Source organism: Mauremys mutica, chromosome 3 (genome assembly GCF_020497125.1).
Source record: "Mauremys mutica isolate MM-2020 ecotype Southern chromosome 3, ASM2049712v1, whole genome shotgun sequence".
Taxonomy (NCBI): domain Eukaryota; kingdom Metazoa; phylum Chordata; order Testudines; family Geoemydidae; genus Mauremys; species Mauremys mutica.
The window spans coordinates 90,272,340-90,289,747 of NC_059074.1; the positions used below are offsets into that span (position 1 = coordinate 90,272,340).

At 41.9% G+C, this 17,408-nt stretch overlaps 1 protein-coding gene across 2 annotated transcripts in view; it reads left to right on the forward strand.

The window, feature by feature from the left end:
• DCBLD1 (discoidin, CUB and LCCL domain containing 1) overlaps window positions 1-17,408 on the forward strand; it is an 81,091-nt gene that overhangs the window by 47,912 nt on the left and 15,771 nt on the right. For both annotated transcript variants that reach the window (XM_045010210.1, XM_045010211.1), the window contains exons 3-9: window positions 2,692-2,829; window positions 4,658-4,709; window positions 5,521-5,593; window positions 7,760-7,893; window positions 12,303-12,343; window positions 12,831-13,046; window positions 16,345-16,469. In XM_045010210.1, coding sequence (XP_044866145.1) covers window positions 2,692-2,829; window positions 4,658-4,709; window positions 5,521-5,593; window positions 7,760-7,893; window positions 12,303-12,343; window positions 12,831-13,046; window positions 16,345-16,469 — 779 coding nt within the window. The remainder of the gene's footprint in view (window positions 1-2,691; window positions 2,830-4,657; window positions 4,710-5,520; window positions 5,594-7,759; window positions 7,894-12,302; window positions 12,344-12,830; window positions 13,047-16,344; window positions 16,470-17,408) is intronic.

Sequence of the window (17,408 nt, forward strand, 5' to 3'; positions counted from 1 at the left end):
TTGGATAAAAATAGAACAGTTACATTATCATACAGTCAAACTCCTCATAATTGCCTATATAAAAAAAGAACCTATAGGCCAAAAAATGTGTGTATATATACCCACTTTATTGAGAGCAACAATAGAGGCATGGGATAACATGAAAAATTAATCCCTTTCCCATCACCTCTAATGCCCATAGTTGTTAACACCAAAGTTCAACCCTAATGAATCTCTGCGAAGCTTGTGGACAGAGGAGCATATTGGTACTATGAGATTGAGTCTGTACATTCAGATCATTCTGAAGAGATGCAACAGCATGCAAAAGGTTTTAAAGTTCTGCATTACCAATAACTGCACCAGAGACATTTTTCAAGTCTCTCCCTTAGAAAGACAAACCCAAGCGTAAAATTGACAGATTTTGACAAACCACTCATCACACTTATGAAACACACAGGTCTGTTTTCTATTTTAGTTTGATTATGACACCATGGCAGATGCTGACTTTTTTTGATAAGCAAATTAATTGGGAAAGGAAACTTAACCATTTTATAGAAATTCTTGTCTTCTCTGACTAAGTCATAGGCCATTTTTATAACATGCATTCGCAAAGGAAATGTTCCAACTAGAGCTGGCTAAAACTTAGAATTTCTGGTTTGAGGAGAATTCTGACACTTGAACATTTGGTCTAGGTCCGATTCAGGGCTGCCTTGAAGCCACTGGCCCTGGAAGCCCATGCTACCCAGCAACCCACCCAACAGGTTTCGGACACAAAAGTTTGTCAAACCCACCATGTTTCCGTGAAACACGTTGGGGTTTAGAAATTGGCATTTTTCACCAAACCCTGGAAATTTTCTGACCAGTTCTAATCCTAACTGCTGCTTCCTTTTCGTTTACTGCTGTGCATACCTGATTTTGCCTTATATGTTATAAGCCTAGAGCCAGCCGTAGTCTTTCTTAGGGGGCTTAAACAATTTTTTTCCTCCCTGTCCTGTATATTACTGGCTTCTGATCGTGCCACTGTGCACAAGGCTGGCCTGAGAATGTTGTGGAGTGGGATCTTTGGGGGAACTGCAGGCAAGGTGTAGCCCACTGAATTTGTTCTGTGGCTGTGATTTCATGGATCCCAAAGGTCATGGCCTCCACCATTGCAGGCACATAGGGTTGAATAATCCTGATCTTTAGGAAAAATCTGTAACAAACTTTCATCCATAATGATTGTTTTATGCTCTCAAGGCCATTGTCACAAAGGAACAGCACTAGAAATTTAGTTTACTAACAAAACAAAAGGCGGAGATTAGCATTGTGTCTTCCACATACGCCAAATCAGCTGTGTAGGCTCTAAGGTCCTGGTTTATATACTAGATTCTTTTCTTCTACCAGCTTCCCTTTCCCTGAACTTTGATGCATTCTCTCGGTTACATAACCAAAAGGGACCAATCTTAATTTCCTTGCTTCATTCAGCAGCGACTCCCTTCTGGATGGTTAATGGGTAGGGTTTGGTGTTTTTTAAAGGAAATTCTGTCCAGTCCTCCTCTACCACATGCTAATGACCGCTATGCTGTTTTCAAGGGAATGGTCTTGGTAAGGAGAGGCAGACAGGTTATAGTCATGGTTGAGAGACTCCTTAAGGCTTCGGCAGGGGCACACAGAACCGAATTTCCCCCAGGCAGAGAGATGCTGACTTGAAAAATATATAGTCTCTATAGGGCAAATGTTTTTTAATAGAAGTCTCTTTGCGAACTTACATACATCATCTTACTGGAGAGTAAGTATTACACTATCTCCTAGTTTATGGGGCCATCTGCGGTTGAGGGGAGGCCAGAGACTGAGTTACTTCTTGGTACTCTTCCTACTTATTTTCAGTAGGAAAGAGCAGGGAGCAGTGTCCAAGTCAGACATTTTCTCTATGGGAAAGGAAGAGGGTCCTGAAGAAAATAGCATAGGTGCCAGTAATTCCAGGTTGACCTATCTGTCAAGGGAAATACTGTATCCTGGGATATTGTAGCTAGCAGCAATAAAACTCCTGTCTACTTCAATCGGAGCATGAAGGCTACCCTTTTTATTTAAAGATTGTAAAATAAACTTGCATTGTCTACTTAAAAATCCCTTCAAGGCGTTCTTGTTTCAAGATGTTTTTAAGACAGAGAGAAAAAGATTCAGCGATTGATATAAAAATGAATTGTTTCTGAATATTTGATACTGTAAGTGGTACTGGCGGTGCGTTTCCCTGTTCTCCTTATGCTACATGTTTTCTTTTAAGAACATGCATGCTTTTTGTTTTTAAGTTGCAGTCATAGCTAAAGTTTCCTGACCTGTGTATCTAGATAGGTTATCTTGCAGACTCTGCATAGATGCCTTGGATTGCCTTTAAATATTCCACTCTTTCTTTAATGGGGTTACTGCTGTTTAAAAATACTATACTTCAAAGGCCAAAGAGCATCAATTATCCACTTGAGGCTAAAATAACGAGAAATTTAAATGCCAGAGTTTTCACTGTACTTACAGGATTGGATTCTTGCCATTTTGTGTTACAGTAACTTCAGGTTTCAGACCCACAAAGTCTCAATCCAAACATCTGAAGTAAACATTTGTAATCATACTTCAAGAGGAGGAGTTTATTGTGAAATTCCTTAGTTATCACAAGAGTGCCTATTCCCTTTTTATTTATGTAATCTAAAGCTTTTGAAATCTTATTTTTACTGCCTTTAGGACCATACTGTGGCAATAAGATGCCTGTTCCTAAAGAAATTATCTTGGATACTAATGAAGCAACTATTCGCTTTGAGAGTGGGTCCCATGTATCTGGACGGGGCTTTCTGTTATCCTATGCCAGTAGTGATCATCCAGGTATAGTAATGAGTCCAAAAAGCAAATGTCCTTACGAATTAAAGAGAGAAAACTTGAGATGAACATGCTGCTAATATTTCTAAAGCCCAGTCTCTGGGTGCCCAGTATTATCAGGGAATTTAGCTACTTTAACCATAATTTTGAGAGAGAGAGAGAGAGATTTAATACAGTGTACACAAGTACTCCTGGGGGAATTCTGTGCCACTGCACATGTGCAGAATTTATGTCCCCTGCAGATTTCTTTGCTTCCCTGCTTTGACTTTCTAATGGGAAAGCAACAGGAAGCCACAAGAGTGGTAATATGACCCTCTCCAGCAGTTTTGGGTACCCAGCAGCCGGCAGAGAGATAAATCACTGTGGGGCTGGGGGCGGGACTGGGGAAGACCTGGCTGGTGGCTCCTATTCTGCACCAGGCTCAGCTGCTAGTCCCGGCTGGGCTGGGCAGGATGGGACTTTCTCTTCCCCCCTGCACAGCATCCGGGCCCGTGTCAGACCCACCCCCAGATTTCTCCCCCAACTATAGGAAGCTCTGCAAACTCCCCCTGCCCCACTTCTTGCACCCATCGCTCCTCAGCTGCTGGGGGAGGGACCACTGTACAGAGAGCTGCTCCCACCCAATCCGCCCAACCCCTGTGCATCCAGACCCCCTCACACACAGACCCTCCCTGGTGAGCCCCACTCCCCCTGCACCTGGACCACCCCAACGAGCCACCCGGATCCCCACCCTACTGAGCCCCAACCGGCTGCACCTGGATCCCTGTCCCACTCCCCAAGCATCTGGACACCACCACCCCCTGAGCTCCCCACACCCAGACCCCTTTGCTGAGCTCTATCCTCCCCACACCCAGACCCCTTCCTACTGAGTCCCAACCACCTTCATCTGGACCCCCCTGCAGAGTCCCATTACTGTTGCACTCAGAACCCCCCAACAGGCTCCTGCGCATCCAGATCTCCCCCCCCATCCCCCGGATCACCACTGAGCCGCCTGCACCCAGATTGCCTGACACAGAACCCTTGCAACCCACACCTGGATCCCCGCACACTAAGCGCCTCCACACTTGGATCCTGCTTTGCTGAGCCTGCCCACCCACACCTGGTGCAGAGGGGCAGGGCCCTGGGGTGTTTCTGGGCAGGCCCGGTCCTTGTGCTGTGTCAGGGGTGGGTGCAGCCTCACCGCTGAGTCCGTGACCCGGAGGAGAGCTGCATAGTGATCTCCCACCTCCATGTAGCCAGTGGCCGGTGCTCCCCAATGCCATGCTGGAGCCTCCATATTTATTTGACAAATAAAATTTGCAGAATTTTAAAAGATTGTGCACAGAATTTTTAATTTTTTTGGCGCAGAATGCCCTCAGGAGTAACACAAGGGACAATTATAGAGTAGTAATGCATGCACATAGAGCAGTCATTGAAGTCCTACATGGACTGTTTGCGGGATAGGGGTCATCTGAGCAGAAAATGAGCATATTCTCATTAAAGTCCTATTAAAGGAGGCCTCAGGCTCAGATATTTATCACATGGTGATGATGTATCAGGTTGTTGACTAACATTTAACACCAACACCTGATGATGTGATAGTCTCACTGTGCAGTTTACTTTTAATGGTAGTAGACAATCTGATTTATGTGTGGGATAAGGGATAAGAGGGGAAGGGAAGGTGGGAGGATATCATAGCTGTTTCATTCCCGCTAATTAAAATGTTAACTATCAAAATGTAAATGTATAAATAATATCTGGAGACTTTTTAAAATATAACTTTGTGTTTAGCCAAATTTTCTCTACACTTTTATACTCTGCAGTCAGGAATGACTAGTTGTAATATTTTTAACAGATCTAATCACATGTTTGGAGAGAGCAAACCATCACATGAAGAACGAATACAGGTAAATATGAGTGCAACGCTATGCTCTGCAGTTGTCTCGCTGTGTCTTGTTTGACCTATTCATTGTTGTATCTGGATAAAGTATCTTGTTTGCTTCATGTAATATGCTGAAAAGCCTAGTCTTTGCCCCAGGAATGTGTTTTCTTGAGAAGTTAGTTCCTTTTCAGTATAATGCTGTAATTATCTGTGGCTTATTTGTGAGTAGCAGAAGAGTCATCTCCCCGAGACTTCACTTTCCAGAACAAACAAGAGATGCTGCTACAGTGCTCAAACTTTCTTAATTTGTGGCATAAATGGGCAGTGCCAGGGTAAACTAAAAATGCAGCGCTTGACCTTTGGAGGTACTGAGAGCCCTGAACTTCCATTGATGCCACTGGGAGTTGGCACTAAGTATCTTCCAGGATCATACCCAAAGTATGTTAAAATTGTTTCTCGGTTAGTTTCTTGAGTCAGTGATCCTGGCAATAGGTTTTGAAATCGTAATGGAACACAAGCCAAGTTTTACTGTGCTCACGAACAATATTGGGCATATTTTTCTTATCTGAATTGCTTGGAAAGTTAGTTAATATTTCCAGAACAAGCAGAACTAAAGAGAAAAAATGCACTTAAATGATTACTATTTTGTGTGTCCTACTATATGCAGTAAGCTAATGAACTTGAATCTGAGAACAAATTTGCCTTTTAAAAACATGCTAATTTATGCTCAGCTAGAACACATTTCTAAAAATATTTCTTGGTTTGTTGGCATTTTGTGTGTGTGTGGCAGGCATTACAATCCATGTTTTAAACACACTTCTGTTCTTTTACTGCAGCAGATACTGTCCTGCTGGTTGCAAAGACATAGCAGGTGATATTTCTGGGAATATAGTGGAAGGATACAGAGATGTAAGTATGAAGGGTAAAGAGTGGGCTTTAGAAAGATGGAATACAAAGGCAATTGCTGGGGTTGCCAGATCTCTGGTTTTCGACCGGAAAGTCTGGTCAAAAAGGGGACTTGACAGTGTCTGATCAGATCTACTGACCAGACACCCAAAGTCCCGTTACTGCAGGTGGGGTAGGCGGGAAGGCACCAGGTAATCATGCACGCCAGACCCTACTCGGCTGGGGCCGCCTCCTAACCTGCATTCAGCAGCTGCAGCTCCTAGCCCAGCTCCGCAGGTGAGTCCCTCCTGACATAGGGAGTGAGGAGAGGGGAAAAGCAGCGAGTGACAGGGGAAGGCAGAAGAGGAGCAAATGATAGATGGGGCCTTGGGGGAGGGGGCGGGACAGGGGCGGGGCTTGGGGGAAAGAGTCACTCCTGCTTGAGTGCCCAGTTTTTAAATATTACAAAGTTGTCAACCCTAGAAAATTCATGGTTATTTAGCAGCACAAGCAAAAATGTCATTCATTTTTAGCTCTGTTAGTAATCCCATTCACTGGCACCTTTACTACTTACATATTACCAAACAAGCCAACCACCCATTTATGAGCAAGAAACATGTAATGTCACAGGAAACCATGCACTGAAAAGATACTTTTGGCTTCTAGCTACTGTGGTTTTTGTTCTCCCTCTCACCTTCTTTGTCCACTAAATGGTACTGGTTGACATGTTAAACTATTCCTACAATTTCAGGATTCCCACTCTCTCTTTTGAGAATCCAGTGCACCCCAATTCCAGATGTCAATTACTCCCTGAACAGTGCTATGCCTGCTTATCACAGATCTTTCCATTTTTTAAAGTCCGTCCTCTTAGGGAAAAAATCAGTTCAGTTAGAACTGGATTTTGACACCAATTCTACTTCATTTCAGAGTGATTTCCTGGGATATCTCATGTTTCCTAAACTTGTCCCATTTAGAATTTCCAGTGTCTTAAATGACTGAATTTGTGGCACCTTATTGACTTCAATGGATTGTGATCAGGCTTATATTAGTAGTTCTTTGTTTAAAGAAGAAAATGGCCTGAGTGGTTCGCTAATGCCCGTATTATACCACACCCTACTTTGACCACCCACAGCCCCACAGTTCTAGAATATAATCCCTAGATTCCTCTGACATCTTTCTAGCATCTCCAAGTTTGACTACATAAAGCTGCACTTTCCTTCATCACAAATGGAGTAATAATTGAGTTTTAAATGCCAGTGCATATCCTCAAACTGCTCGCTGATTGTTCAGCCTCTCTGTCTTAGAGAATTATAGGGAAATTGTCTGAAATAACAAGGAAATTCTACACACAACTTGTATCAAAGGGTGCTCTGCTTACCATGCCTGATGATTAGAAATGAAAAGCAACAAACGGCAGGACCTCACTCAGGTCTTGTCTACACTAAGGAAAGTTTGCAGAATTTGCCCATCGCTGCTAACCGTTTCTCAGTTTTAGTGGTGGTAGCAACACAAAGCTGTAGTGTAGGCCAGCTGCTGGCATTTTAAGTACAGTGCCATCTAACTTTGCTTAAAGTGGACATAGTTGACATGGTCCTTAAAATGCTAGTGGCAGCCAGTCTACAGTAGAGCTTCCAATGTTGCTAAAAATGGTGAAACTGAACTATGTTATCAGCAATGGGAATTTTTTGCCAAAAATGTAGACAAAGCCTCAGTTCTTCACCCTGCACAAAGTAACAGGTGTGTCTGCCTTCAGCAGAATAAGTGAATCCATGAAGTAGTTTTACATTAATTTTACCCAGCAAATAGCAGTGACTGTACCTTTTTAAATTACTTTTGCTGGGGAGGGGCATGTGAGAGGGTTGTGTTAGGTGGTGGTTCTGGAGCACTTTCCCTACAGGCAAATCAGGGTTTTGTTTATTGGTTGGTTGGGGTTTGTTTGTTTGTTTGTTTGTTTTTTGTTTGGGTTTTTTTGAATAAGCATTTGTTTTTTGGGAAGAGTTTTAAACATAACCTGTAGGGAAAAAAAATACTGTACTTTCCTTCTTTATATTCACCTTAAGTCTTCAGAGGATTTTATGATTTTGAAGATCTTTGACTTCTTATGAGAGAGGTAACGGTGAGTTGAGCTTGAAAGTTTCAGTAACTTGCCAAACCTAACCTTTTGTTTGAGTTCTGGTTTCTACATTCCAGACCTCCTTATTGTGCAAATCAGCCATACACGCAGGTGTTGTTGCAGATGAGCTGGGTGGCCAGATCAATGTGATTCAGCAGAAAGGAGTAAGTCGATACAAAGGCATCCTGGCCAATGGCATCCTTTCACAGGAGTAAGTGTCACAGTAGTTTGTCTTTTTATTCTGTGTTTGAAAGTAACCCTGGAGGCGTAATTAACCCACTGCATCAGAGAGGGAGCAGATGAGACACTGTCAGCTCTTCCCCTTTCAGAATGGAAAAAAATTGGAAGTGTTTAAGTGTTTATCACTTAATAGTTGACCTTTGGAAGATAAATGTAAGACACAATGTCATTTGGTTTGCTGACACTTAATTAAAATGGCATTAGTTTTGGGACACATAGTGTCTCAGGTCTTTGGTGCATTAATGCACCAGAAATTTTAGATTGTGCTACCGTTTCTCTCTTTTCACATATTTATCAAATCACCTGGTTCGCAAATACACAAAGATTTTGGTGTGCTGCAGACAAAATCATACATTTAAATAGTCAATATGTTAAAAAAGCAATGATGAACTAATGAAAAACCTCAAAAACCTTAAAATAATATGATTGAAGGAATAAATAGCAGTGCTGAGAAGTGGGGGAGTTAAATGAAAATTTTAAATACATTCATAAGCTTTTTGTAGCACCATTTAAGATTACTAGAGCTACCTTTTATCTGATGCCCCTACATGTATTACAGCTGAGGCAAAAATGAAACCTCTTAGAATATCTAACTGTGCAGTGAGCACTTCCAGCAATTGTCTGTGTCACTCAGGAAGATTATTAATATTTTAATTTTAAAATATCAGGAATATGGGCGGGGTGTTTATTGGTGGGGAGGGAAGCCCTCTCTCCCAAGCATTCTAGCAGGCTGAGTGCCTGGGAGAATATTTCTTCTTTCACCCATAGTTTCACACTCCCCCTAGTTTTTTTTTCCCAAGCCCTCCTAACATCTTGTGGTCACCCAGTCAAACCATTTCTCTGTGAGCAGTAATAAGAATATTCACAAAGGTGAAATCTGGAATCTATTGAAGTTAATAGCAAAACTCCCGTTGACTAGGATTTCACCCAAAATGTATCAGGGTTATAAACTCCTGTGCTTCCACGCATAAGTCAGCCACTAACTGCCTGGGGACCGAAGATTAGAAAAAACTTCCCTCATGAGCATGTTATTTCGTAACTGTCCCTTATGAGGTAGGCCACCCATCCCTTAAGTATCTGGTACTTGCTGTTGTTGGGATCAGGATACAGGATTAGATTGAACACTGGTCTGACCAGTGTGGCACTTCCTGTAGAACTAAATGGGGAGGTGAGAGGGGAATAATTTCATCTTATTTCAAAACATGAGTGAAGTGAGTGTTTGCCAGAAGGATAAAAGACAAAATTAGAAGGAAAACACACTGGATCTGTATTTCAGGTTTTTAAAAGGGTTTCATAATATGTATTTCAAACACCGAATAGCTATTCTGTTCTCGGAACACACGCGTGATAACTAAAACTCCTCAGAACTGTCAGCGCTGGAAAGGATAAGTCTTTGGCACCTAAACAGTAGTATTTTATGAGTTTCAAATACTCCTTTAAATAAAGGGTTTCTATACTTTTTTTAAAAATCTCATTTACAGTGGGTTTCAGTATTAAAGATTTATTTCATTTAGTGACTCTAGTTGAAGTTGACCTCATCAAAAGCTACTTCTGCTTGTGTGCATTGAGCCCATAAATGTGTCTGTATTATAATTTTATGGTTAAGTTATTAATTGCTCACTTACCAGCTCCCCAGAACTGACCTTGGCCTCTCTGGCTTCATTTTTTATTCTCTGTTATGTGATTTGTAGTTTCCATGATGTATGTGTGGATCTAGACACATGTATTGTATAATGAAGATACAGTGGCCATGGCTCTGATTTATCAGGCATTTCTGACATCTTAAGTGCAAATGTATCAGCTTTTACTTTGTCACCCGAGCTTGCCTATGAGTAAGGCCCTTTGTCTTAGTTTTTACTGACCCCCCTCCCCCCCCCCCCATTTCCAGTTCTTGAAAAAAGCAAGTGTTTGGGTTTTACTGATTTAAACAAAATAAAAAACAAAAACAAAGGGCTCTTACCCGTGAGGGATGCTGAGCATGCAAGAGTATTTTTCTGTCTTTGAAAATAGAGATAATTGTTTAGGAATTGTACAGATTAAGGTTTGGGTTTAAACAGCATTGTTTACATAATCTCCTTGAGGTGGACTCTACTATTAAAGTCCTCCTTTGAATGTAAATGTAATGCAACAGAGAATCATCACAAGTGGATTCTTTTGTAGAGCCATATAGCTCTCACGATCTGCTCAAAAGAACTCTTAAAATTAATAAGGAAATGGGGAGCTTTATAGTAGTGTGTGCCTTACTGACTGTACATTATGTGAGAAATGCCACCTATCACAATATGAAAAATGATTTACAGTAATTAGATTAGCCCATTTTTTTAATGACCTGCAAACTGTAAAAGCTTCTTAAACTTAAAAACATTTTAGAAATTGTAACTTTCCCTCTTTTAGCTAAAGTTAGAGGCATTTCTTTTAGACGGAGTTTCAGTGCCTTTCTTTGATGCAAAAAAGAAAAGACTTTGTAAGAGATACCTTTGTAAACATTGCTGAAGGAGTATTATAATTCATTGATTTGATAGGCTTTGTGAGCCATGCTTTTGACAGTGGACCACTTTGTATTTAATAAATAAGCAAACATGCTTTGGGATGTAATGTAAAATTGTGACATAGAGCATACAGAGCCCATCTGTGAGAAATGCCTTAGACAATTACCAGTTGCACTTGCTGCTTTGACTCACCTGAACCCCCAAATAAATCAACTCCCTCTGTACAGTCTCTATTTCTGAAAGTCTTGTTTTTTCTTTAATCACCAATATTCCCTATCTAGAAAGTGGTGAAGGGAGGTGGTACTTTGACTGGTCTTCTCACGTGGCTACCCGTTCCTTTCTATTCCCAGTTTGCTATAGCTTGGTTCTCAAAATATTTAATTCTTTGGGCCACTGTTAGCCCGCAGACTAGAGTTGAGGACAAACTGTCCTGGATGACCATGAAAAAGCAACCTGGAGGGGAGTTCTTTTGTCATTTAAGTGCAGAAGTTACTTTAAAGCATAACATACTCGCAAAGATTTTCCAAAGGGACTAGTGCAGTCCTCAAACTGTTGGGTTCACCCCCTAAAGATGTGCAGAGGAACATTCGAGGGGCGCTGGGCATGGTCAGAGAGGGAGCTCTCCATCCCCGCTCTGCCCCCAGCCCAACTCTGCCCCCAGGCCAGCCTTTAGCCTCAGCTCCTCCCCCATCCCCAGTTCACCCCCCAGCCCAAGCTCCTCTGCCGAGCCAACTCCTGTGCAGTAATGGAGGGAGAGCGCAGACAGATTCCATTATTGGTGGGGAGGGGGGACAGGAAGAGTTTGGGCACCACTGGACTACTGATTTTGGGGTGTTTAACTGGCAAAATCCTGAAGGGAACAAATTTTCAGGAAGCCCAAGCACCCATCCCTCTGAACATCAGGCCCCTTTAAGATGCATTTTGATGGGCACCCATAATTCGTAGTCACCTTTTTAAATTTTTGCTACTTTACTGTTCTGCACTATTATGTGAGGTTTTGTGGAGTGGAGCAGGATTATTTTTTGTTTAATGTCCATATTAAAATAACTCCATGGGTGGGGGAAGTGGGGAGAGAAGACAACAAATTTAGCCCTGTCTTCAGAGACAAAAGAGACATTTTAAAAACTTTAGTTGAACTTGATTATGGCAAAGCCATGCTATAACCAGATTAAAACCTCATTTTTTAGCCCTGGTAGAGCATGAGTGTTCATTTTTAACCCGTTTGTGGTATCATTTGGCCACATTTAAAGACCGGACTAAAGTATGATTAAGTTTAACTGGGTCTGATTATCCTTGCACTTCAATGGAGTTACACTGGTGTAAATCCAATTTATTTCAGTTGAGTTACTCTTGGTTTACATTCGTGAGAGAGGAAAATTGGGCTCACTGTTTGAGCAGTGCATGGTGGCTAGATACAGAGCTCCTGTTACCTTGGCATTTTGGCACTTTGTGATGGTTTTGGTGGCTTTTCTGTTGCTTTGGTGGCTTTTCAGTAGCAGATGGGGAAATTGGGTTAGCATAAAAGTGCCCCAAAGTAGCATAGGTTCTGCATAGTGGAGATGCTTAAGGGGAAATATATTTTGAGGATGATAGTCTGGGTTGGGGGAGAGGTGAATCATTTCAAAGAATTTGTAAATGCCAGAACCTGTAAAGGATGGTCTGAGTTTTGTCATTATGAGACCATGGCAAAAACAGGAGTGCCCTGACAAGAGGTGGATGAATAGCAAGAATATACTGAAGATTGTCTGTCTGATCTGAGAGATTGTTAGATACAGAATACTCTCACCTCAAAGTGAATATACTGATCTTGGGCTAGTTTTGTATAAGCAGCTCCTGACATGTTCAATAACTCTTTTTTGTCATTCCCCCCCACCCCTTTGTTTTCTTATAGTGGCTCACTCTCAGACAAGCGGTTTGTGTTTACCTCAAATGGTAAGAAAAATACCTTTATTTTAGATATTCAAGTCTTGACTTGCAATTTTTTTTCCCAGTAAAAGCTAAAATAACCTGAAAAATGTCAAACTACATATAATGTGGTGGCTTTGAGGATGCCGGTGTATTACAACTATAGCTTGTGACTGGGGAAAAGAAAAAGGCAGGAATAATACAAATGCATGTGGTTGAGAAGCAGCTGCCATGATGTTGTGATAATATTACATCTGTGGTGCTGGTACATGAATGGAGTTCCACTTTCATTCTCAGGGAGGTGGGACTGAGGCTGGCTTAAGGAGAGGGAGCATAGTAATCTGATATTGGATTGCCTGCTGCAAACATTATGCCTAATGGATGGCAGCACAGGAGGGAGAAATGGCAGGGTGGAAAATTATAGGAGCTGGTTGTTGTGGGTGGCCTTGGTGGGATATGCTGGGAAAATGCAAGTTGTCTCTTCCATCTCTCTCTGTATTGGAATTGCTTCTAGGCTGCAATAAATCCTTGAGTTTGGGAGATGGAGTCATCCCCAACAGCCATATTACAGCATCGTCCTCTTGGGAAGAGACCAGTGAAATTGGGGAAAGTGTTCAGTGGTCTCCTGATAAGGCCTGGCTTCAAGTCCAAGGGATTTCATGGGCTTCCAACCATAGCAGCCACCGGGAGTGGTTGGAAATAGACTTGGGAGAGAAAAAGAGAATAACGGGTAAGTTACCTACTCAATAACATGGCTGGTTCCCAAGCCTGAGGCTTAAGTTCTTCTTTAAGTGATGTCCCTGTGGGTGCTCCATTTTAGGTGTTTGTGCATCCCTGTGCTCTTAATCGGCGATTTATGGTAGCAGTGCCCGGTTGGGTCACACATGCATGGTCCCCGTCTCGTGCTGCTTCAGGCAGTTCACTAGCACTGTGCAACCAACCCTCCCTCAGCTCCTTCTCTACCACCTTTGGCTATGAGTCAGAGCATTCAGCAGCACCTCAGAGCTTAGCTAGAATAATATATCCAAGTTAGTTCTAGTTTTATTATATATTGTCAGCCCTTTTTCGTTTCTTTTCCCCAGTTATTAAAAAAAAAATCATAATTTGTTTTTCCTGATTAGAAGTAGGTTTTTGTTGAACCATTATTGCCAGTTCTCCCCTCAGGGGAGGGTGAAACTCTCCCTTCAGGGGCATGCTTGGTTCTCTGGGCTTTAGATGCTGCCTCACCTGTAGGCTATCGATTCCAGTGTCAGACAGGCACGCTCAGTGTGTCCACTGCCTTGGCGAGACACATGTTCTTCAAAAGTGTCCACAGTGCCATAAGCTAACAGCCAGGATCAGGAAAGCCAGGGACTTGCAGCTAAGCTGCTTCTAAAGGAGAAGTCCCTCAGGCCAGCATCTGAGCCAGAAGCCAGGACTCCCCCGGGACAGAAGTCCCCTACTGCAGCCTCTGACAGAGGCTCTACTTCTAAATAGCAGATGCCACCATCGGTACTGAGTCAATTCTTATACAAAAGGATTTGGCAGTCTCCTCAATGCCTGAGTCACCTATCCTCAGCAGTGACGTTACCCTGACTCGCTCAGTACCAAATCACCCTTCCACTCCACCTCACCCGGCTCCCCCTCTTTCGAGTGACAAGGATGATGTCAATGATGGAGAGATTTATTCCCACCACTCTTCTCCCATCCGCAGTACGGCAGGACATGCCTCCACACTGCACACAAAGAATCCCAATGGTACGGGTACCCATGGATGGCACCCATGCCACCTCCACCACAGTGGGTGTGTTGGACACCAGGGATGGCACATCCCGCTTACCACCACAAACCTCCCAGGGAGAGCACACATCCATCACCTGCACTATCGGTAGCAGGACTGTGTCAGCCCCCTGAGGACATTCTAGCAGAACAGGATGAACCCTCTGACCAGGACACTGAACCTACCCTTCACTTTTCTTCTTCTCCTGATGACAGCATAGTGCCTCCCCCAACGCTAGGGATGACTTTAACAATTCCAAGACTTCTATAGGAGGGTTGCCAGCTCCTTGAACATTTCTCTAGAAGTAGTTCAGGAAACCAACACAAGCTTTTTGACATTAGACACACATCTACCCCTCTAAAGTTGCCCTACCCATGAATGATACCATCATGGAACTGGTTCGGCAAATTTGGCGGACCTCAGCAACAATTCCACCAACTTGTAAGACATCTGACAAAAAATATTACGTGCCATCAAAGGGCACAGAGTTCCTCTTTTCCCATCCCACACCAAGTTCCTTGGTTGTGGATGCAGTTTACAAACGGGGTAGACAACAATTCCTGAGTAGGGAATACAGGAACACAGGTTTGGGCTGAGCTGTCTTATATGCCTTCTGTCATATCAATTATCTGTAAACATTACATTGTAGACATTATACAATGTATTCACACAGTCAGCAATAGAGCTTGGCTGTTGTGTCCTGATCAACCTGTAAATGGCTCTTTTTAGGATCTATTTATGATGAACTCCCTGTATCAATAAATGAATATCTAAGCCTGGTCACTGAAACAATGGTATGTTCACATGAAAGGCGCTCCTGTTGTGAGCTCCTTGCATTGTCTAAAAAATATAAATTACAGTCACTTGATAAAGACCCTCGTAATGGACCATAATCTGTGAGATCCATTGCCATTTTTGGGTTAGTAATCTTTTAAAACTCCATGGCATGTATTTACATAAAGAGCATCTTGAAAGTTTCCTAACCATATAATTTAAATCTTTCATGTGAAATCTCTTCCTGCATTGGTGATGGAGTTCTTTTTAATTACGCCTTGCATGTAACAACACTGATTGGTTGACAGTGTAGCCTGAGATTAATCTAAGGTTTAAAGTACACCTTTCACAAAAAAAAAGTTATTTATTTAGGTGGTTACTTAGAGTTAATTAAGAAGGTGAAGCACACACGGAAACGTTAAGTTTTAGTTAATACAAATTGAAACCATAGAAAAATCAATAAACATAAGTAGAATAAGATTAAGTATAGTAACATGGTTTCCCACGTTACTTACAATCTTACATTGTGCATACTCGTAATCTTATGGAGACCATTAGAACCAAAGATAGAAGAAACAGTGGAGCCCACTACAAGAGGAAATTGCTGGGTCAGGCTTCCTGCCTGGCAGCCCATGCCATTATCCCAGTGTCCCAACTAGAGATGGGTTGGACAACCCTTTCTGCGCCTTTTTTCATTCCATCCACATACATCTGGGACCATATCTGATCAAGTCTCAGACCCCTATTTATATTTGGTATTCCAGGAGACCAGTTTTAGGGTTCTGGTTGTTCATATGTGGTATTCTGGTTGACCATAATTACATTTCTGACAGTGAACCCAATCCTTCATGTCAGTCCCTTTCCTAGTAGTTTTGATATGTTAATGTGGTTAGCTTTTATTGCAAAAAGCCCCTACAATTTTAGCATATGTTCAGTTGGGTTTATCCGTTTATTACATGATGCACTGCTAAACTATTAAAGGATACGTATTGCTAGATTTTATAACCTTAGGTCAAGCATGTATTATTTCATAACCTTGGTCAAGCACATAATACTCATCCTAACTAATGCAACTGCCAACTTCTATTAGGTGTCATTCTAAGTCCTTAATGCTTAAAACTATTGCCAAGCCTATTTTTACTACATATGTTTTGGTTCTCCTTCTCCTTACTGGTACAGCTTCAGTAACTTCCATTATTACTTCTATAAACATGCTTAGCAAATGGATTATATTTTACTCAAAACTATAGACTCTCCAAGATCAGGTCGGGGTCCACAACAGAAGCCATGAAATTCATAGTATAAAACTGATTTTCTTCCCGAAACCTGTTGGCTTTTTTTGAACTCCAAACTTAGTTTGAGAGGTGAATGAATAGTTTTTAGACAGAACTGTACCTTTATTTTTAACACACTTCCTTGTTGAGTTGTGTATGAAAATGTTCCTTTAAAAAAAAAAAAAAAGCTAACAAAATATGTTTTTTTCTTTTGTTACAAGGGATTAGGACTACAGGATCCACTATGCTGAAGTTTAACTTTTATGTAAAGACCTTTATTATGAACTATAAAAATAACAACTCAAAATGGAGAACTTACAAAGGAATCCTAAACAATGAAGAAAAGGTAAAAGGAGGTGAAGGGGGGGATGGGAACACAAAAGGAAAAATTCTCTAAGATGCTTTGATATTGAAAGAAAGATTTTCACTTTCATGAAAGATTAGGCAGTCTTCATCAGTGTAACTGCATCAATGTAATTTACTGGTGCAGTACATCTGTGAGCTTAGCTACACACAAAAGTTACCCCAGGTTAAGCAAAGGTGTTATTTCAAACCAATATCGTTAAACTGGTGCAAAAAGGCTGTGTGGACACTTTTTGGGTTAGCTCAAGAAATGGGTGTAAACTAAACCAAAATACTTGCTCAAGCCAAAATAAATGTCCACGCAGAAGTATACACACGTTTAACTTAAATCGATTTAAGAACTAAAATGAAAGCAGTGCAGAGATCTCAAGTAAACAAGGTCTACATTAGAGGGTTGCACTGGTGTAATTACACTGAATTTCGTTGTTGGTCTACTCTGAACAAATCCCAAGAGCTTGCTCTTGAGTGTACTCTCATTATTTTCAGTGGAACATGTGGGAGCTCAGCATGGTGCAATACCAGAGCCTAACTGATCATCAGTTCTCATTATACCCAAAATCTTTACAGACCCTAAAATTCTGAATCGAGAAAGTGGGTTCTTATTATCTCTATGTATCCTGTAGTTTAAATCGTTCGGAGAGAAATTTCGTTTGCACAATGTGGACTTCCTCAGGATTTTAGGCCTTGGCTACACTTGCGAGTTAGAATGCATTAAATCAGCCCCAGGCGCCATAACTCCTGAGGTATCCACGCTGGCAAGGCGCTTAGAGCGCCTAGACTCTGCAGCTGGAGCATTCCTGGTAATCCACCTCCACGAGAAGCATAGAGCTTGCTGCGCCCTGGGGTGTCAGTGTGGACGATGTGTTGCATTACTGTGCTGTGATTGGCCTCTGGAAACGTCCCATAATACCCTGAAGTCAAG